At 37.8% G+C, this 23,857-nt stretch overlaps 1 protein-coding gene across 1 annotated transcript in view; it reads right to left on the reverse strand.

The window, feature by feature from the left end:
- Positions 1 to 23,857, reverse strand: part of LOC137292068 (receptor-type tyrosine-protein phosphatase kappa-like) — a 121,579-nt gene that overhangs the window by 26,659 nt on the left and 71,063 nt on the right. The window contains exon 6 of the mRNA XM_067823612.1: positions 6,820 to 6,896. Within this exon, the coding sequence (XP_067679713.1) occupies positions 6,820 to 6,896 (77 nt within the window). The remainder of the gene's footprint in view (positions 1 to 6,819; positions 6,897 to 23,857) is intronic.

The raw sequence follows: 23,857 nt of genomic DNA on the forward strand, positions 1-23,857 counted from the left end.
GTATAATGACAATTTTTGCAAACATTAAAATTTAGCTTTTGAAAAGAAGACATTCATTAAACAGATTAAACTTTTTTCTTCATTGGTGTGGCCTGATGTTTTGGTCTGGTTGCTTTGTCTACATATTAATTAAATCTTAAAACACTGCTTAAAAGTTACACAGATATATCAGGAAGTGGTCAGTTGCAAACCCAAACATTAAACAAGTGAGTGAGTGAGTGAGTTTAGTTTTACGCTGCTTTTAGCAATATTCCAGTAATATCACTGCGGGGGACACCAGAAAATGGGCTTCACACTTTGTACCCATGTGGGGTATCGAACCTGGGTCCTTGGTGTGACAAGCGAACGCTTTAACCACTAGACTACCCCACCACCCCCTTTAAATAAGTAGATATGCCTGAGTGAGTGAGTGAGTGAGTGAGTGAGTGTGTGAGTGAGTGAGTGAGTGAGTTTTGTTTTACTCTGCGTTCATCAATAATCCAGCAATATCATGGTGGGGGACACTGATATAGGCTTCACACATTTTTACTCATGTAGGGAATCAAACCCAGGTCTTCGGCATAATGCTTCAGCCACTAGGCCTGCCCACTGTGCTTGAAAAGCATGAAACTGAATATATGCTGGTAGTATTTCAACAGCAACATTGCCAGATGTATTTGGACCTCAAACAGGCCCACAATATGATTAACATCATATCAGTCAAGGCTGAGGAATAAAACAAAATATACACCACAAATATATGACATTTTACAATTGATGAATAAAACCTTACAGCTTGTATTCATTCTTTGTTATTTGATCACCTGGGCTTCATTTCACATAATGTTCTCAGAGCCACAACAGTCACCTAAGGCAACATGGTACTAACTGTCATCACTGCTTATGAATTCATGTGTATGATGCTACACCAGACAATACTACCCAAGAGACTATGTAGAGATTCCACGACTAGTTAGGTTTCCAGTATTCCACACTTTTTGTCAGTGGCTGCTAATGAGAATTGGGTGATATAGAAGGTGACATGGCTGATGGCACAGCATTGTGTCTGGATGACATGGACCTTGAGCCATGTCAACAAACACGAGGCTGAAGCAAACATGTAACATCAATGCCGAGGAATAATCAGTCTTGATTGACTGCCTGGTTCCAGTGGGTATAAAAGGCATCATGGTGGAGGTAACTATGAGAATGGATTACTGAAAATCTGTTATGACACCAGGTGTTTGTAAAAGAGTATTTAGCATCTGACACAGAGTAACATTCTCTTGACCACCACTTCAGAGGAACTTGTGAAGGTTCTGGTTAGAATTGTTCTTTACCTGGGACACTAATGTATCACTGAACCCTTTATATATTTTAGAATGAAATAATGGTCTTTGTCACAAATAGCAAGAGGAAATTAAGAAATGTGATTTAGGTATGAAAACAAACGTTGTGCTTGGAAGACTGCCCTGGTTTGAAATATAAAAAATGTGGTGTGTGGTCCTGTGCATAAAGCTCAGGTCACAATCAGCTGAATTTATGCAACAATGGGCGCAGACAGTGCTCGGATGGGTGACTGCCACCTTAACTGAGAGTTTCTGGGACTGCAGTCCTGCCCCACAATGAAACACATGAGACATATGGTCTCATCTTTGGCAAGTGAGTTTGTTCAAACTTGCCTCTGTTCAGCAGAAAATGGGTACCCAGTGGAATAAGTCTGTAAGTCCTTATTCATTTAACTGGTGGATTATAACCTTCTAGCACCTAACAGGTAACTTGGGTTATCTGGGTTAATAAACTCTCTCAAAAAAGAAACGCAACCCTCGTGTTTTGACAATTTTATTTCTAAGATTTGGGACAACACAGCTTTTTTATTTGTGAAGACTCAGGTCTGATATTTGGCAAACTGATAACTGATATAATCATGTTTGAAATGTTCAAATCAAATGCCATTTCATAGACCCCAGTTTGTCACCAGGGGGCGTTTTCCTCAGTATCTCGTATGGGCCCCACGAGCTTCAATTACTGCACGGCATCTCCTTGGACAGGAACGAAAAAGTCGGCGGATGTTTTCTTGTGGAATAACTCTCCACTCCTCCTGCAATGCAACAGAGAGCTGTTGTAGCGTCTGCGGCGCAGGCTGACGTTGACGTACGCGTCGATCGAGGGTGTCCCATAGGTGTTCGATCGGGTTGAGATCGGGAGATTTAGATGGCCATGGCAGGACATTTACGTTAGAATTCTGCAGAAAGTTCACTGTTGCATGTGCGGTATGAGGCCGGGCGTTGTCATGTTGAAAAATCTGTCTCTGTCGATCAATAACTGGGAGAAGGTGAGGCTGCAACACGTCGTTGATATAGCGCTGGGTTGTCAGGTTGCCTTGAACGATCACTAAGTTCGATTTCTGGTTATAGGAGATGGCTCCCCATACCATTATGCTTTCCCCGCCAAATCTGTCCACTTGTCTTATGCAGACAGGCGCAAAACGTTCTTGACGTCTCCTATACACACGCTGTCTTCCGTGGTGATGTTGCAAAAGGAAACGGGATTCATCTGAAAACCAGATGCGCCTCCAGTTTTGTAAGGTCCATATCTCTACGTTTCGGCACCATCTGAGTCGTTGGCGTCGATGTAGGGGGCGCAGTACAGGTCGAAGAACTGGTCTACGAGCACGTAAACCCACTTCCTTCAGACGGTTCCTGACTGTTTGAGCTGACACCCTCCTCAATCCGGGTATCTGTGTGGCTGTCACTGTTGGTAGGGCATGACTATTGCGTAGATGATGGACCCGGATGTACCGATCTTGAGCGTGGGTCGTGATTCTTGGTCTACCACTTCTGGGGCGGTCGTTTGTCGAATTAAAGTTAGTGTAGCGGTTCCAAAGTCAAGATATTGTTGTTTTATGAACGTTAAAGTGACGTCCAACAGTTCCAAAACTTTTGCCAGCTTGAAGACGACCAATGGCGATATTTCTGTCAGCATTGCTCAATCGTGGCATTTTTAACGCTGCTTCTAGGTGACAAGTCAATGAATAAGATACGAAATCACACGAGCTTTTATACTCCCTTACATCAGCTGCCATTTTCATGTATTGCATGTGCATTTGTCTTTTTGTGCAAAGTCAGAAATGCCATTTCATGCGTTTTTCCCGAAATAAGCATTAAACTACACTTCTGTGTGAAAATGGGGTTGTTTGGATGATAATCCTCATTAATAATGTGAAGTATTTGAATACATTTCCATAAAAGTTAGTTTGGTAAAATATAACATACATAAAACCTATTTTGAAAATCTGAATACAGGGGTTGCGTTTCTTTTTTGAGAGAGTTTAATATGCCTGCTTTGACTGTCAGCACTATGAGTATTCACCTTGCGAGTGGAGTTTGGGGCAATATAAATGTACATATTATGTTTTACAGAGTAAGATTGAAATGCAGCAGAGAGGGTTCAGGTGATCCTCGCACAGTCAGGCCGGTAAGGCTCATCATCAGCTCAGGGCCTTCGCCCCCTCTGCACGAAGCCCAGACAGCGAATGGGACTTCTCCCAGGAAACACTGCCTAGTCGAACCCACCAAGAGTTTTCCGGAGAATATGGAGGCTCCCCGACACTGCAGCCTTCTGCATTACCCAGATTGTCAGAAGGGCTGTGCTCCCGGTGGAGAACCCGGGCACTCTCCTGATCTGCGCCAAGAGATCAGGAGGTACCAAACCAAGGGCACCAAAAACAATGGGGAGCCTGACGACTGTGTACTTGGGATGCAAGCGAGACATTTCAAAGGCGAGATCTGCATATTTATCATGCTTTTCCTGAATCTTGCCAATCACATTGCTGTCAAAAGGGACAGAAAATTCAATGATATAAATAGTTTCATTAGTTTTATCAAAAAGAACAAGATCAGGTTTATTGGCTGGAATTCGTCTCAGGCTGTATATTGGCCTATTCCAGAGAAGTTTAAAAGCATCATTTTCCAGGACACCCTGGACATGTTCAGGGTCGTACCATGGATGGACCTCGGGGTCAAAGCCACAGGCATGGCGGAGACGATAGTAAAAGCAGCAAGCCATGCCATCATGTCTTTTAAGATATGCTGTTTGTGCCAAGGAAGGGCATCCACTGACAAGGTGTTGGACAGTCTCTGTAAATTCATTGCAAAGACGACATTTCATATTGATATTTTCTTTAAGAATAACATTCTGGCAAATGCGAGTGGGAAGTGACTGGTCCTGAGCAGCAAAAATATTACTATTATTATTGTTATTATTATTTAATATTGAGGGAAGCATTTCCATGAATTTTGAGATTCATTCATTGATTAGTCAGACAATTTCATTAGAATATGTACAAACGAGGTATAGTAGTGAGTATATGGATGTTAAAATTACATAAATTGAGTGATTTGGTAGATTCAAACAAAACATTATGCTCCATCAGATACATGAAATATTCCATTTATTATATGCTTCCAATTTGGTGTAATTATTGAAACATTATTTATCAGAGAAAATTCCATTAACATTATCAAGTGTGGGTGCACTGAATGACTCTGCAATCAGTCTGTCAGTGTGAGTTATCATCACTGGAGGTTGGTCTTCTAATGCCTAACCCTGCTGACCATATGCATTTGAAATGTATGTGTTTACATTGCCATTTACTGTGTTGTGTAACTTGATACTAGACAGAAGGTTTGTTGACCCATGGAGTAGTTTCAGGAAAGCAATACTTTCACTCTAGTGAACATATCCAATTTCTTTCACTACAGTGAAAATATCACTTTTCTCAAACTCAGAAATGTCAGTCATTCATAGTTAAGAACATATTAAACACATAAACTTATTTGTAAGAGTTTGTCATGAAATCATGGGAATATAAACCAAAGGAAGTCGTGCTTTCGTCCAATTGTGGAGCATTATTCTTAGAGGAACAATCTTTCATTACATGATCATGAAGACAACTAGCTTAAATAATGAAAAGTCCTATCCTGATATATGTTTTGAAATAATCTTTTTGATAGATGTTTTAATCATGCCATATATGTGCATGCTTTTCAGGAGAGTGTTAAAACGGTAAAACAGTCATTTCATGTTCTGTTGAAGGAGGCAAGCCAAGATTAATCACATTTTGCACATAAATATATACTTACTCAACATGCCAATGTTGTCTTTCTCTGACATGGCACAATACATAAAAAGGCTAATTCACTAATTCATGACACCGTAGAATGACACATTATGACAATGGTTGTATGTGACATCATGACACTATGATTGACAGACATCATGACACTATGAATGACAGACATCATGACAAAGATTCAGTGTGACATGAGAGTGATTCCCTAACACAATGACATGATGTGAAATGAAGCACTTATAAGGGTATAAGGGCTGTAGCATTAATATCCTATGAGAATTATTTACAAGGGAAAATAGTTTCAGACAATACAAATCAATACATATTGATTGGAATGTGAAGAGAATCTATATCTATCAATACAATACAAGATAAGATCAAATGCATTGAGACATTAATTGATTATCAAGGGATCAATTTTCCTTCATACTTGTTTACAGATATGAAAAATTGATATGTCTCAATATTTGTATGACATGACTTGGAAACATGTTATGAGACTTATTTTGTTATTTCATCCAGTAGGTGTCTGCCATTATTGATGCTAAACATGCCTCTGTATGTGTGATAGTATGTCACCTCAGTGTGAAAACATGGCTACCACTAGCATTAGCAGAACAAAAACAGTGTAGTCCTATTCAGCTGCAGGAAGCATTTGGCTGTTACATCACATGTTACTGGCCTTGATAATCGGGACTATATGATTATAAATTTGCATAAACAGAGATGAGCATTTTGATTGGTCATATATACATATTTGTCTTATGTATAGTTATACCAGTAACATCAATAATGGTGGATCATGTAGAATTTATTCCATAGGTTTTCAGTTTCAAGAAGGTAATAAGAGTTGTTACATCCCAAGAAAAATATTGTTAACAGATATATTTAAAATGTTATCAAACAGATTGTGTAAATCAAAATGTTATGAACATTCATTGATCTTTTCTTTACAACAATCTGCCCATCCAGAGTCAACCAGTTATGCAGAAAAGATCCATTCTTATAAAGGATCACATGAGAATTTATTTAGAAATCAGAAACACTATCCAAGTAGCTAATGCTTCATAAAACTATACCCTGCACTGATCTGATAGATGTACAACGCAACTTAAGATGTTACCCATTAGCAAAATGTACAAAAGCGTGATATGGCTGACTAGTCAAGTTGTGTGGCAATAGACGTATAGGTAATACATCACACACTTTCCTGTTCCCATCATGCAACAGGTTTGAAAACAGGATATTGGACAGCACTGTGATCGCCGTACAACATCGGCCATCAGGGATTAGTCCAACACTGCTATGAAATATTACCACTCTCACACGCAGCTAACATGCTTTATGAAATCGGAGATGATTCTGTCCAAAAGCATATAACATTGATTTTCTGCTTTGTCGATAATGAGAATGTGATTCCTGCTCTCTTTTTACAAATATTTAGCCAAATAAATGATCATTTGATCCTGTAACTGATATGTCTCTGCGTTCATGTACCTTTTATTTCAACCATTTACCTATTTTCTCTAAGGAATTCCAACACACGCTACGGAAACGTGAAGAAAGGGCCATTAAAAAGCAGGATGCAGTTTCAAACAGCTTTAGGCTTTACCTGGAAGTGTTCTAGCAGCAAAGTATCTCAAATGATCATTGCAAAATGTGGAATCTGTATTTTTTTATAAATCATAAAAGGCTGTTATACTCACGTCAATGAAACTTGAGTTGATGTAGTCATTTTTGATATGAGGCGGCAAATCCCACAGTATCACTCTGCTGTGGTCGTCTGGCAACAAAAGAAAGATAACACTACAATATACTCCTGGATGCAAAGTGCATAATGTCTGTCTGCAAGAATGAGTGAGTGAGTTTAATTTTACGCTGCACTCAGCAATATTACAGCTATATGGCGGTGGTCTGTAAATAATCGAGTCTGGACCAGACAATCCAGTGATCAACAACATGAGCATCGATCTGCGCAATTGGGAACCGATGACATGTGTCAGCCAAGTCAACAGGCCTGACCACTCAATGCAGTTAGTTGCCTCTTACAAGCAGTCGCCTTTTGTGGCAAGCATGGGTTGCTGAAGGCCTATTCTACCCTGGGACCTTCACGGGTCTCTGCCTGCAAGAGAAAGGGAATGTCACCTTTTGGGCATAGTTCATTTTGGGATGGGTTCTTTTTTTTTATTAAAGTCAGAATATCCACTTAATAATACTAAAAAAACCCAGAAACTTTATTTAGTAAAAGTGTTGCTGCACAATATTTACTTATAATCGGTTCTCTATATATGTCTCCAAAACTTTCTCTAACTGAAAGTTACTGAAAAATGCCAGCTCAACTTTTGCTTCCCCATTCAACCCCCTACAAAGAAAATCAAATTTTTCACTCAAATGGGTAATTTTGTTAAACTGATTAGTTAATATTTCACCTCCAGTCATGTTGAAGACTTGGTGACCAAAATGTAGAGGTTTGTGACATCAGAGTATGTTCGTATAACACAAATTATCATTTCATTCCTGCTTGACAACAGTTTTAAGAATCTGTCAAGGACTTGTGAAGATCCGGGGATAGAATTAGTCTTCTGCAAACCATGCTTGTCATGAGAGGCAACTAACGGGATCAGGTGGCCAGGTTCACCTGACACATGTGTAGTATTCAAGTTGCATAGATCCAGGGTCATGATGTTGATCACTGGAATATCTGGCCCAGTCTTGATTACATGCAGACAGCTGTCATATATCTGGAATATTGCTGAGTGCAGAGTTCAACAACAAACAAGCCTGAAGACTGTACTTTGTCAGAGTGTTTAATATTTATATATTCTATGTACAATCTCTTCAATGTTAACTCATCTGTTTCACTATGACTTTTTTTCAGAACATATACATGTAATATCTTTGTCCTCTGCATATCATCAGTTTATTTATCAGGCGCCAGTAAGTCACTAGACTCAGTAGAACTGCACTTATACTAATATGACAAGTGTTGCAACAGGACTGTAAGTTACATAATACCACAGGCATCTGAAATACACAATTGTATTAGAAGGAATATCAATATCACTGGTCTGTGATATACACAGTCTTATTACATAATATGGTAATATCACAGATGTCGGAAATGCACATTTTTTTTCTTGATCTGTTAATACCACAGGTGTCAGAAATATAATTGTAGGCAATAAATATTCTAAGTGTATCCAATCCCAGACAACCTACAAGTTGTTTAAAGCTAATCTCACCATGTCTACTTTGAATTACAGGTTGGTGTGATCTGCCTAACACAATGTGACCAATTCTGAAACAAAATTTCAATGAAATCGATATAATTTCTTTTCAGATATTATTATTATCAGATATTTATATAGCGCACATATCCAGAGACCTAGTGCTTGCTCAAGGATGTCATTGGATGTCAGTATCAACGGCCCATCATATTATCAGTCTCACTCTCGCTGGGAAGTTATGTGTAGTTGTCTCATCCTATCAAGGTACCCATTCACAGTTGGGTGACTGAGACACATAGTCACAGTTCTTTGGCCAAATTTACTGCGTGTTGCTGTACCTGCAACTAGGTGTTTGCATGTATATATATGTGGCCAACTTCTAGTCATCTTCCAACGGATTTGTGGGTTCTTTTAAGTGCATAGGGTTCTGTACAGTACACTAGGGGTTGTGACAACACTGAAAGAGTCTGCACACAAAGTTGATGTTCAAGTTTTTACACCTGGTCACAGGTGGGCTCAATCCTGACACCTCAACCTTGCTGGATCACTAGTCAGCTCACCCACCGCACCCCCAATAATATACCACAACCTTAAGGTCAGACATACCATGGAGGCATGTAATAACCGGATAGTGTGTGCTCCTTCCCGGCTGTTTGACCCAACATCAATATTCCATCTACAAGATGGCAGTCTATAAACTATCCTGTCTGGACCAGACATTCACCAGACAGTATCATAACAGGAGCACCCTGGTAATTTCAGTACAGATTTATTGACATTCTGGTGCCATGTGCTTGCAGTAATGTCATTAAGTTTCAGAAAACAGTTAAATTTTATCACCTACATGTATGAAGCTCAGGGGTATGAACAAACACCTCGACACAAAGTGTAGTATACAAAACAAAACTTGGTATGCCTACAGAATACCAGACACCTACCAGCCATACTGTTTAGTGTCATATCACCCTTACCCTAACCCAAACCCATACCATAAACCTTACCCTAACCCAGACTCAGACCCTAAACCTTACCCTAAACCCTAAACATTATCCATACCCTAACTCTAAAGCTTACCCTTACCCAAACCCATACCCTAAACCTTACCCATATTCCTAATCCAAACCCTAAACCTTACCCTAACCCTAACCCAAACCTTACCCTAAACCATACCCTAAACCTTTTCCTTACCCTAATCCTAACCCTAAAGCTTACCCTTACCCTAACCCAAACCCATACCCTAAACTTTACCCTAATCTTAACCCCTACCCTTACCCTAATCCATACCCTAAAGCTTACCCTTACCCTTACCCTAACCCTAACCCAAAGTAAACTGGCATGCTGTTAAAGATGATGGAAGGTATCAGGTATTCTGTAGTCTGGCTCAACATTCATCGCTTCACAACTTCCATATGCAATGATCACATGAGGAAGAAATATAAATCAATTATCTTACATTGCAATATGATCCCCTAAGCAAATAGTAACTTATAATCTTTTAACCAAATTCTCGTGTAACATTTGTTGATGGCTTTACCTTTTAAATAATACATTCGTGCAACCAAAGTGTGTGTGTTAGTTGTACAATACAAGTTTAAAAATTCATCATAATTCACAGAAAGGAACTCTTCTTCTTCAGTCAACAGCAGGTGTCCATGTATCAAGTACTAGCCAACAAAATGTTAGAATTCCACCAGTTGGACTGCAGTATTTAAAGAAAGTATAAAGGGTTTTCAGGCAGTAATCCAAGAATAAGCCCAACTACCTAAATTTTGGAAGCAATATTCTTGTTAGTAGAATACTTCCTTGTTTAAACTCTTAACTTAATTTTCCATACTTTTTAAAGAATTAAGGGTTGAATTGACTAAATGACATTTATGGAAAGTTCAGTAATGCTGAAGCTATAAAATAACTGGCCACTATCAGCAGTGGACTTGATGCCAAAGGGACGAGTTATATGCGCATCCAATACGATGTACATTATTACCCCTGATAACCCAATATATAAATGCTTGGTATAATCTAAGTAAACTAATGATTGATAACATGAACATGTGTGGCTGCAATACTAGTCAGGACTAATCCTTATAAGTTTTTAGAGTGCCAGTTCACTGAGAAACAGTGCTGCTGGACAAAAAGGATTTGGCTATCCTACCTAGTGTACCAACTCTGATGAGTCCTTGTTCTATGTGTTCATGTAAAACGCCAGATAAACAACTTCTGTTCTGCCTATCACGTTACCTGGTGTCTGCCTGTCATGATTCTTAGTAACTTTGTGATCCAGTGTTTGAAGACAATACAGTATGTTTTGATGATGCTCCTCTAGGGCAATATAGTACATAATGAAAGTAGCAATGTCTGTAATTGTCATGAAATTCTTGTACATGTAATTTGATGTGTATTGTATGCAAATGAATTGGAATGTAAATGACTGACTCATGGGACAGACTGCAAAGCCTAGCTAATAGCATGTCATCAGTAATTTTCTCGACCCAGGAGGCAATAAATTCAAGCGAATTAAACCCCTGAGCTTCAACCTATGTGGAACTCAGTGATAGAGGCCATGTATATCAAACACTCTTTCACATACAACTTTCTGGGTGTTGTACAAAACAATCTTAGCACTAAGTCTTTGGTCAGGTAATTTGGAGTTACAATCAAGATCGCTAAGACCACATATTAAGTGGCCTTTAAACGACAAACTAAAGTTTGACAACATATGTTGAAATTTTAAAAGTTGTCAAACTTGTGCTTTCACATGTCAAACACATGTTGTCAAACTTTTGTGTCATCTGAGTGCCATGTCTCTATCAGTGCAGTCATGTGACAATTTCATTGACTGTGATTGTTTGTTTTTGAATAATACAAGTTTGACAACACTTCACTCATCAAAATTGAGTTTGACAACATTGGAAGTTTGATGGAAATGTTGGTGAAAATAGAGACCGATCCTATTTCTTAACAACAGTTTGGCAACTCTGAAATTGTTGTTGATAGCGAGTTGTTGGAATATTCATACTTTCAATTTGAGTTTGACAACATGCGTTACGACAGCACCCTGATAAACAGCTTCAGATTCCAACCTTGACACACTTCAGACATCAACCGAAATGGATCTGCCATATGATGATATGACCTGCTTAGTTTAGCTGGAGTTAAGCTGGCTGGAGTATTGTTTTAGCTAATTAATATCTCTGTGACATGAAAGTTGCAGCTGCCACGCTATGGTTAGGACATTTATGTCACGGAATGTTTATCTCCACATGATTTTATATGTAAGCCCTCTAAACTGAAGATGTGCTGTATTCCTTGTATACATTCACTGGAATAGTTATCTTTATGTATCGCAATACATTTGGAAACATTGGCTGCTCATTATGCAGAAGTCCCGGGTTTGATTTTTCACAAAGATACACTGAGTGAAGCCCATTTCTGGTCTCCCTCACTGTGATATTGTTGGACTATTGCTAAAAGCGACCTAAAGAATATTGCTAAAATATCCACTCACTCACTCAATTTGAAATGCACGCAGGCACTCATGTATATATATATACATTCACTGATCCCTGTATATTATATGAGCTTCCTGTAGACAGTGTGTGACACATGCTTGTGTTGAGACCATATGGAAAGTGTGGAGGTCCCATCTATTTCCAACAAAGTGATTTGGGTTATGTATATTCAGGTTTATAGCAATTTAACACATGCCACAAGGTATGCATAGCAAATGAAGATATTATTGTTACTAACAGCAAAAAATTCAGACTGATACCTGTCTTTCCTCTTGAAATTTCTTTAGAAAAATGTCATGGGTTCATTAGTCACAGGTACCAATCAATCAGCCTAAATGGACAAACTATGTTCTTAAATTTAAACATAGTCTGACTATCCTGTTATTTTCATGTATCAATCTCATCTAAACCAAATCACTAAAATATGCAAGTCGGCGTCTCTTTGAAGGTCAGTCATGTGTTCAGAAACATTTTTTTCATGTTGCCTATACTAAATATTTTGGTTGTTTGTTGTTTAATGGGAACTATGTAAATAAATGAGACTAGACCAGTCAATCCAGTGACTGACATCATGAGCAATGGTCTATGCACTCATGATATGTTTACATGCATCAACCAGGTCAGAGAGCCGGACCAGCTGATCTGATAAATCAGAGGCTGCTGAAGATCAGTTCTATCCTGAATCTTCATGTGTCTATACCCAATGTGATTTACATGAAATTCAAAAGGCCAAACATCATTCTTATTATACAAAGTGTTAGGTACCAGATATCATTTGCATAAAAACAAACTCGTCCTTCTGAACAAATTTCATTCAAGAGAAATGGATTCAGACACTACACCTTTTATAGAAAGCTGAAACTTTTAATGATGTGTCAACCCATTTCCCAGAGGACGAAAACAGAATTACCAGCCCGAGAGACCATTTGGAGACACCGCAGTGTACAGATAGTGATGGATTAAAACCATCACTTAATGTCTTTCTGTTCCACCATTATCACTGTGATATGTGTTGTTTGTTTCCCATATACCCAATCAGATGGCCTGGGAAACATTTAGCACATTACAGTCAGACGAAGCTTGTTTACATGGTGTGTGCCCTAGTAGCATATCCATGTCACAGACAAACAATGTAATTAATTATAAAGGGAAGGTAGCCTGAAAATTCAGGCTCTACTGTTTCAGTTCAGTTTTATTTAAAGTTGAGCAGAGTATCTCTTTTATATGAAGTTGTGCCAGTGTGAGGAGTGAGGAATGCCCAAAGTAACACATTAAAGACGTTTTATTACAAATATTTGTAAATCTACAATCCTTTATATGCTGCTGATGAACCAGGAATTGAAATTAGGAGGCAAATGGATTCAAACTCAAAAGAAAAAGATTCAAAGATGATGAGGAAGGTAAGTCTGTACATTGAACACTGACTTAGAAGACAAAGCAAGTCTGTACATTGAACACTGACTTAGAAGACAAAGCAAGTCTGTACATTGAAGACAAAGCAAGTCTGTACATTCAACACTGACTTAGAAGACAAAGCAAGTCTGTACATTGAAGACAAAGCAAGTCTGTACATTCAACACTGACTTAGAAGACAAAGCAAGTCTGTACATTGAAGACAAAGCAAGTCTGTACATTCAACACTGACTTAGAAGACAAAGCAAGTTTGTACATTGAACACTGACTTAGAAGACAAGGCAACCAATGTGAAGGTAACACTATACAATCAGATGACTGGATTTGTGGTCCCACTAGCAGAGAATCTGCCAGAGAGCAGAATGTTGATGGTTTGATGTCTGGTTGAGTCATCTGAAATGTTGTTGAAAGATGGTACTTTTTGTTTCATTGCCTACCACTTGAAGTTAAGGGATTAAATACTGGTTGGCCTGAAAACAGGATAGAGTCTGAATGGGGTATCTGTTATCAGTAGCAATCCCACTGGGGTATCACTTAAAAAACATCAATAATCATAAACACATGGCACATATGCATGCATGCACACACACACATGTACACTACTCACTACACAAACACTACAAACAATCCCATAAACACTTTTTGAAGTGTTTCACAAAGCTGTCTCTTTGAAGTAGGTCTCAGCAGATATCCAAAATCAAAGTATATTCATTCAACTACTGACCATAATCTTTGCCCATATCTTCCTCTCTATGAACTTACCATGAAGCTCACAAAATGTGTTAAAACAACTACAAACATGTAAAAATTGAACTGTTCAGTATTATGAATACATTTTTTCTCTCCAAGGATGAAATTTGTTTAACAGGATTCGTCAGTAGAATTTACAATATACATTTACATTGATTGGTAAGATAAACATTACATCAATTTCCTTCCACAAAGTGTTCCTGTTGATATAAGAAAAACAGTCCTGAGACCAGTCCAAATGCAGATATTGACAATATATATTCAATTAATTATGATGGAAAAGAAAAAAACTGTGCAAAGAAGCATAATAAAATCAATGTTTTTGAGCAAGAAAGTAAATCAATGTAATCCAGTTAATCAATACCCTTTTAAAAGTACCTTTTACATGACAAATATATCTTATAAAATATGCATGGTGCAAAACCCATGCCAATATATTGCCTGTCAAATTCTGTACAAATATGCATCATTTATATATTGCTGAGCTTTAGACAGAGTTCAGCACTAACAGGATAAAAAACTTATCTGCTCTGGTGATACTTGGTGTAGCATTTTTATAGCTATATCTTTTACTGAACAGTCAGTGGTTGTAATCAGCTCACAACTATTGTAATGCATCCATGGTTTCATTTGTATTTTTTTATTCTAACCGCCAAATAGCTGCAAACCTCACAACTAGTAATGGTGTAAAGCCTGCTCATTCACACAACATCTGCAAGGGACATCGTGTAACCAGTACAACATCAATGATATTAGGCCAGTTAATTCACACTATATCTATCAGGAACATCGTGTAATCTACACTCGTGGAGAATCGGGGATTTTTTACTCAGTACAGCAACAACAGTTTACATTCAAATTATATCAACCAGGAACATCATGTAACCTACACTAATGGAGAATCAGGGATATTTGGCAGAGTTTCACACCAAGTAACGGTGTATGCTTGAACAGACTCTTTATTTTCTAAGATGATAACCTGTGAGGCCGATAGTACAATTTCTGAAGTGTTAGGCCTGAAGATCCACTTAACATCTGCGAGGGACATCATGTAACCTACAGTGATGATATAGCCGAGACACTACTCTCGTGAATTAGACAGAGGACAGTTCTCATAAAAAATATCTACCAGATACATCATGAGGCCAAAGACTGACTAGCTTGGATATTTGTCTAGCCCAACAAAAACTCAGATGAAAAATGTGAGGCCTCCACATTCAACTTATATCTGAGCAGAATACAATGAGATCAAGATAATATAACTGGGACATTTGGCTGGTTGGCTACATGAAATAATCTAAAGCCTGTAGATTCATACTACAGAATAGTGTGAGACAGAGATCATGAAGCCTGGATTCTTTGCTTATCAGCCAGACACAACACACAGATCAATCAGACACTATCAGACTTGCCATCAGTGTTAACTAGAGGGGTTAAAGAGGTGTTATACTCTATGTCTTTACTTTCTTGTGAGTTCATATGGTTTAAGTAACAGACGATATGTTACACAAGCCATTTGTATGATGCATTTGTAATTGATGTTGAGATACATCTCTCATGGTCAGTCCCAGAAATGTAATTATCAAACACAATGAATACCCCACATACCAGCAATCATTTACTAGGTGATAATCAATTTACTCTGAAATGTATCAGTTTACAAACATAATTACAGATAATTACAGCCTTATAATTTGAGCTACTATATAATTAAACTGACTTTTTAGGATATTATTACCATGTTAAGGGTAATTATTCCCATACAAACATTTTAATGTTTGTGATATATCATGCATGTTTATCATGTACTTGTGTCGACATGTGGGAGGAAAACAACATATTACCCACATGGTGAAAAATAACTAGTGCCATATATATCATATGTCAAAGAGCTGTGAAGGTACAGTAAGCCTTTAGCAACCCACGCTTGCCATAAAAGGTGAGTCTGCTTGTCAGAAGAGGCGATTAACAAGATCTGGTGGTCAGGCTCTCTGACATGGCTGGCACATGTCATCGGTTCCCCATTGTGCAGATCGATGCTCATGCTGTTGATCACTGGATTGTCTGGTCCAGACTCGAATATTTACAGACTGGTGCCATATAGCTGGAATATTGATGAGTGTAGCGTAAAACTTAACTCTCTCACTCACTCAGTGAGTAAATAAACAAGTTGAACCAGACAATCTTATGATTGATCCTGTGGGCCAGGATCCAACAGCTGAAGCACAATGGCATCCAATCAAACCAAGTTCTTAATCATGACTACCTGATCAATAAACTTGTTTGTGACAACCATCATAGAATGTGGGTGACTTTCCTAGCCTGGACTCCCATTAGGAGGATTTCATATAAAGGCCATTGTACAGACCAAGGATGTATTCAGGTTGGACTTTGTAGCTGGAGAACAAAACGCTACTACAAAACAAGGCAGTGGTATGATTGTAATCTATATCAGTAGGAGCAGAAATAACATAAACACTAGCACCAACACATGATATATCCTTGTCCCTTCATAACATGGTTAACAGGTTTTGCAAAGTTGTCTTCTTTGAAGAGCTATGAAATAAAAACAGAACTGTTTATAGGGTTGGCATAGACTGACAAAAATGGGTCATCTTCCTTGTTTACTCTGGGAGAATCCAAGCACTGAATAATGGATAAGTTATTGTATTTCTTTCCTGAATTACCAAAAGAACATCTTGTAAAGCAACATGTCCAGTGGTCAGCAACATCTCAGTTAGGTGAAAGATTCTTATATGTCTGTCTTGGTAATCATAGCCACACCTTACAGCTCATCAAAAAAGTTCTTTCATTTCCATTGATCAATACAACAATAACTAAAATTCAAAATATGCTTTATATCCAAATTTATGTAAGATAAGAGTTGTCCTAGATTTTCGCTAGTGAAATTTGAATCTAGGCCCTTAATCTCAAAATGCTTGTAGCCTTAAGAATTCTTAACTTTGATCATAGCCAATGTGTTAAGAATGGGCTTCAGAAGTTCGTAGGGCTGTGAACGTTTTGAGAATAGCTAGTCCGGTTGTGAATTTTGAAGCTATTTTGCCAAACAGGAAAACATTATTTTGAGACTATTTGTCTATTTCACAAACTGATTCATTGTAGAACAGGTAAGTCCAGTCTATGAATAATCTGTCAATGTACCAGTATTTTTAAGTGTCTTGTACATTCATGAGTTTATGCTGTAAATCACCACTTTTCTTGATATAAGATCTTTGGGATTACATATGTGACATTAGAGTGAGTACTCTCTAGCTTCCCCATCCCAAATACAAGGTGAAGTAAGGAGTCAGTCTGGTTGAAACACACAAGCCATGGATGTTGAAGTATTGACCTGAGATATTGTAGACTTCCTTATGAGTCTGTATTGACTCAGTGCTCTACCTAAATGTGTACATGTACATACTCACATATGGACTCCCTGTCTAGCCAACCATTTCTAAAGCTACAATCAGGAATTTTGAAAGCATCAGTGCTCAGAGTTCACAGCACTGGCAATAGCATCAAAACCTTGTAATACCCAGCAATGAAGTCTTAATTCTCTGCAATTTGAACATAAAATTACCACATAGATCCATGTAACTTAAAATGGCTTAGGCTACAAGTCCAAAGCTTATCACAAACATCCTCTTTCTCATCAACTGTACTGCATCTTCCTTAATCATGGACCAAAGAAGGTCCTTAATTCCTGTCAGCATGCTAGAGTTTCCTGACTCACTGACCCAGATCTCACCGGACACAGTGCAAGTATGTGTAATTAAAAAACATGGCAGGCAAAGCCTGTATGTACCAATGTGTAATTAGAGGTTAAGGAATCTTTCCTTGGATCAAAGCGTACGTTGGGTGGTTGGTTGACTGTGTCATAGGGAAGATAACTATCCATGCAGTGGTCCTGGGTAAACAACCTTTATAGACTGAGCTTTAAGCTGGTAGAATGGATGCATCAGTCTGAAGACCACTTTCTATCATCACTTCTAGTCTTTGAAACGTTGCTTTGCGTTCCAAAAAAGCTTTGTATGAAAGCACTTAACTAAGATGAGTGCAGCACATAAATAATGGATGCTGAACATATGTCTATTCTTGAATTCTGTTTAATCAGCAGATCACCCTGACCCGTCTTAGATCTGTTACATTGTTAGAGAACACTATACATTGAACCTTCTACTGAGTATATAGCTTGTAACACTGAATACGAGTATATAACAGGACTTGAGACCACTGTTTATAGTATCACATTGTCAGAGTGAGTGGGTCTCTACATAATCAATGTGGACCAGACAATCCAGTGATCAACAGCATGAATATTGATCTGCACAGTTGGGATTCAATGTCAACAATTCAGCTTAACAACTTGATCCTGTTAGTCACCTCTTACAACAAGCATTGGTTATTGAATATCAATTCCAACCTGAACCTTCATGGGTTTCACACTGTCAGAAATAGGCACATCATTGTCAGAAATAGGCACATCATTGTCAGACATAGGCACATCATTGTCAGAAATAGGCACATCATTGTCAGAAATAGGCACATCATTGTCAGAAATAGGCACTGTCTTAGTAGTACGGCAAGGACACATACAAAAAAATAAGAGTACATAACAAAACTTAAGATCACCTTCTATATTTGGTTGTATCACATTTTCAGACATTAGAAACAGGCATGTACCCATGTGGAGAATCAAACCTGTCTCTCTGGTGAGAAGAACCCATATGAGGTGGTGATGTAACCTGGGTTCGATTCCCAACATGGGTACAATGTGTGAAGCCCATTTCTGGTGTCCCTGTTGTGATATTGTTGATGTAGTGGTGATGTAACCTGGGTTCAATTCCCAACAAGGGTACAATGTGTGAAGCCCATTTCTGGTGTCCCTGTTGTGATATTGTTGATGTATTGCTAAAAGTGCCATAAAATCATATTCAGTTACTCATGGTTATAGAAAGAACGTGAAGCACATTAGTTAGATTTGACATCTATTAATAATCCAATACATAAATACTTCCAGTTTTAACAGTTCTTGCAGTTTCTGAAAAACATTTTACCAATAGTGAACTATTCCAATTTGATAAAACGCAAAGCAAATGGCACTACTGCAACTATGTTTTGAAAAAAATAAGGTCAGTCAAGCTCTTATCAGTGAATAACAATATTGTGAAAACATACATTTGAAAGTTGCAGAATTTCTGCTGTACAATAAAACATCCACAACACGGTTTAAAGATGACTTGAATGGGTGACATCATGTACAAAGCCATGAGAGGCACCACAAATGTAAGCAACATACATGGTAAGAAATAGTCAAATTTTGAAATAACGGGTGGTGAAGTGAAATGGTATTCAACGTTACCTTAAAGATATGGGGATGAGAGTGTATGTGTGTATGTGTGTGTATGCACAACGGGAACAGCTTGTACTGACTGGATACTGTTGGATTTGTACCACTGCCAGCACAGACACCATTTTACAGTTTAACACAGATAACCCCTTTTACACTATACTGACACAGTACACTGACACAGCATACTGACTTAATGACAGCTGTTGCAATTTCAAATCCTGGGGCAATGTCTATATTAGGCAGCAGTTTGTAAAGGAATAAAGTCTGGACCAGACAATCAAATGTTCAACAGCATGGCCATAAATCTACACAAATTGGTATACAATGGCATCTTTCCAAGGCAGAATCTCTATCTGCTAGGCCATCGAGTATGCCTGTACCAATGATTGTTGATGGTCTGAGTTGACTACTTCAGCAGGACATTAAACAGATTAAGAGTTATCTCCCTTCCATCAATTTTCAATCGCAAAACATCGGTAATTTCTGTGCTTCATGAGTGATTCAATGTTATTTGAGGCAAAGAAGTACTACCATGAAGCACCAGAAGAGTTCGGAATTCCCAGCGGTGTACATTGAAAATAATACATCGCCTGTAAGCGAGGTACATTGAAAATAATAGAATAGCGCTTAGCAAATCAGAAAGCGACATTCATGTATGAGGTAAGATAATAAAAATTGTTTCAATATTCCAGATATAGATCTACATCAGATGTGGTTAGACATATACAGTACATCCACTTCATACACGCTAAGTGAACAAAATAGATATTTGTGTGTTAAGTAGTGATTTAGAATAAGCATATTTTCAGTGGCAGCAAACAGTGATGTGAGGTCACTTTTGCAACACTTAAATGAGGTTCATTTATAAAAGAAGTTGTCTTAATAATACGATTCTTGTTTGCACAGTTCCTGAATAAAAAGTCAGTGGGATAAGTTGAAAGAAAGGTAAAACATCAATAATAAATTTCCATTGATTAGATGTAGGTGTGGCTGAGTTTTGTCCATTAGCCTGGATGTGTTCCCCGAGCATACAATTCATGTAGCCATGATGTCCAAGGCTATGATAGAGCTATTTTCAACTGAGGGAACCAACCATGTGAACTCATTTGTATATCAACAGCTATATCAAAATGATAATCAACAAAATGATACATTTTTTACATATACATGCAGACACATTAAAACAAGATCTAAGAACATAGAACAGTAACTCCAAAGAATAAGCATTTTTGATTTTCCTGATACAGTTGGATTAAAAGTCAAGTTTAAAAACTGACATCTAGAGAGGAGATGAGTTGATTTTCATGAAATGCACATATTCCAGTGGTCTAGATTCAAGTTCACTAGTGAACATGTGACCTGCATAACGCACAACATCAATAGATTAGCATCATACATACATGACACTTAAACATTAATTCAGATATCTTTTTCCTCATCTCAAGTTCCGACAGCACTGGTGGGCCAGCTGTCCAACTGCCACAGTTTCCTCCATAAAACATAGGTCTGTCTGCACCAATCAAACAAGTCATATTATCCCGATTGCATAAATCAGTGCTCATGATGTCAATCAGTGGATATGTCCTAACTCCATTGTTTACAGACCAATGTCATATAGGTGCTAAAATGTTGGGAATATTTGCTCCCTGTCTCATACCAGTCATGGAACCGAAACGATAAACTGCTCATAATAAGTCTCCCACTGTCATATAGCTGGAATATTGCTGAGCATGGTGGAAAGAAAGAAAGAAAGAAAGAAAGAAAGAAAGAAAGAAAGAAAGAAAGAAAGAAACATATCCGCTCTGATTGTTACACTTTGTCGTACAAGGCCTTCTGTTGTCAAAGAGTACCCGTGCCATTTCAGAGTGTTCGCTTGTATTATTTTTTTCTATGTAAATTAATCCCATTGAACAATTTCCCTGGGAAAATCTTTCCATGATACACAGACAATGGCAATATTTGTCCCAGATTAAAGCAATTCCAAGTGGACCTGACCCTTTCACTCTGTAATAAAGCTGGGCATGTTCTGAGAACTGGATCATATTTGTTTTACTGAGTAAAATTCCTATTTACACTCCAAACTCATGCACCATGGTGATCTCATGAAACCAAGAGCAAATGTAAGCTGATATCTGCAGGGTTGCCGATATGAATGAAAACATATAACTGTTCTCTTCCACCTGATGACAGATAAATTTGTTATTAAAATAAATATTCTATAGTCATAAAATTTAGAGTTTTTGTTTTAATGACGTCATTGTTTCTGCAGACGGTGACATCAGCTATCACCAGTCGTTAGGAAAATAACATCATCAGTTATAAGAGATATCCGATTTATCTCACATAAAATAACATTTTACTGCCATGCTGTTTATGAGAAAGGTCAAAAAGAAAGATTATCATACAGGTTGTATTTTTTCCAAAACTGTTTTCTGAACAGATCTCCTTCCATAGTTTGATGAGATTGTTTAGAAAGAGAAAAAAAAACCACATAAACACTCAAGCAGCAGAAATCCTCTCTCCAGCCTGGGTCAAGCTCTGTGCTGGTGCAGCATTCAACTGTTCAAACAGGATACACATGCCCAAATGCAGAAAACAAACAATCCTACTTGTGTGGGTTTCATGGTTTGAAATGGCACCAATTGCTGCACAGGAAGGTTAGGTACAGCCCTTCAACATGCATGATCAAATGCTCACAATAACTCCTATCATCACAACCAATGCCACTCCATAAAATTCAAGTATCTCTCAGTCACACAACGTTTAATAGCTGATGGGAGTGTTTGCACAGAAATAATGGTTTTGCATGAGATAAAAGCTGTACATTGTTCTTGCACTTATATCTGTCAAATTTCCAACGCATATGAAATTATCTGCCATGCCTAGGCATTAATCATATCTAATTTGGGAATGCTGAAAGCCGGAATAAGATTAAGATGAATGAGAGATCTAACATTTTTTTTATCTGCCCAACACACACTACACACCAGCATTCAAATATCAATAGCACCATTGACTGGGTCCATTGCACAGACAAGAGAAGAGGGAAATGAAATAGACGCATATTTTTTCATCGTAAACTTGGCTATAGATAGATGTGTCGGAAGGGACAGAGAAGATATATATAGCCATCGTATTCTTACCGACACTGTAATTTGATAGATCTTCTACTGCCCAGGGAGACATATATCTCCCATTTCATTCTGGAGAATATTTGTCACAAAGACTATGTGTCTTCCATAAAGATTTTGTTTCCATATTCAGTCAGTTCTCATAGTTTTTAATTTGTGTTTGAATGTTTTAAATTTGTTAGCTAATCATTTGTCTAATGTTGTTTTAATCAGTATTGATTACCAATTAGGCACTATGTCATCAGCATAAATAACAAATGACAATACCAAAGAATAATCAGTGCTGATAATACATGAAAACAGATTCTATGTGGCATTACAGGCAAAAAGTAGTGAAACATAGGAACTGATAACAAAGTGATGAAATACAGTGATGAAATACAGTGATGCCATCACATATTCATACTGATAACTGACAAATCCAGAAATTATTTTGGCAGTACAATATAAACAGTTACCTTGAAGTTGAGCTTACTTTTGGGAGAGCAGAAGACATTCTAGCAAACTGAAGGACAGGGCCTAGATTTCTGAAGCTCTCTTAGCGCTAAGACAGTCATAAGTTAGTGTTAACATAAGGCACTTTCTGCTAAGAGAGCTTTGAAAATCTTGACCCTGAATAATATCTTTTCTTGTTTTACTAAAGAGTGTAATTTGGTTGGACATATACATATCTAGAACATGTTTGTATTAAAGATTGAATCTCCATTTGAATAAATTTTTGAGGAGGCTCAAGTCAGACATTACAAATTCCATATGCCTTCTGCTGTAGTTTGAAACATTTGCCATAAACAAAAATCTGAAGCCAAACCAGCTTTACATGTGCATGGGGACATTCTAAATAGCTTTCTGACATCTTGTTGCAACTCTTAATATCCAAGCTTGTCATTTCTTTTATATTTATAACCTGTAGTTTGATGATCCCTCATATTCAGGACAATAATCATGATTGTACTCTTCCAGGAATAATGAGTTCATGCAGGGAGACACTGATATGATTCAACCATGTGGAGTGATAATTGTTTTATGATACTGGGACATCTTGAAGCTTGGGTTACTTCAGAGACACTGTTACCAGTGGAACAGAATGACGGAGTGAGAGAGAGATACATACACTGAGAGACACACAGAAATGTCCAGAAATGAAAGAAAATGAAATGAAAGAAAATGAGATGAAAATCCTAAATGAGTCACAAAGAAAGGCTGGGGGTTGTACATAGAGATAAAAGAGGTAGGCATGCCTACTCAGATGTCTCTACAGAAAGAGAAAAAGAGAATTAGGAGCTGAAGAGATCACCATAGTGAGAAAGAAAGAGCACAAATTGACCACAAGATATTTCCTTTGAGAGAAAAGAGAATGA

This window comes from Haliotis asinina, chromosome 7, assembly GCF_037392515.1.
Source record: "Haliotis asinina isolate JCU_RB_2024 chromosome 7, JCU_Hal_asi_v2, whole genome shotgun sequence".
Classification (NCBI taxonomy): Eukaryota; Metazoa; Mollusca; class Gastropoda; order Lepetellida; family Haliotidae; genus Haliotis; species Haliotis asinina.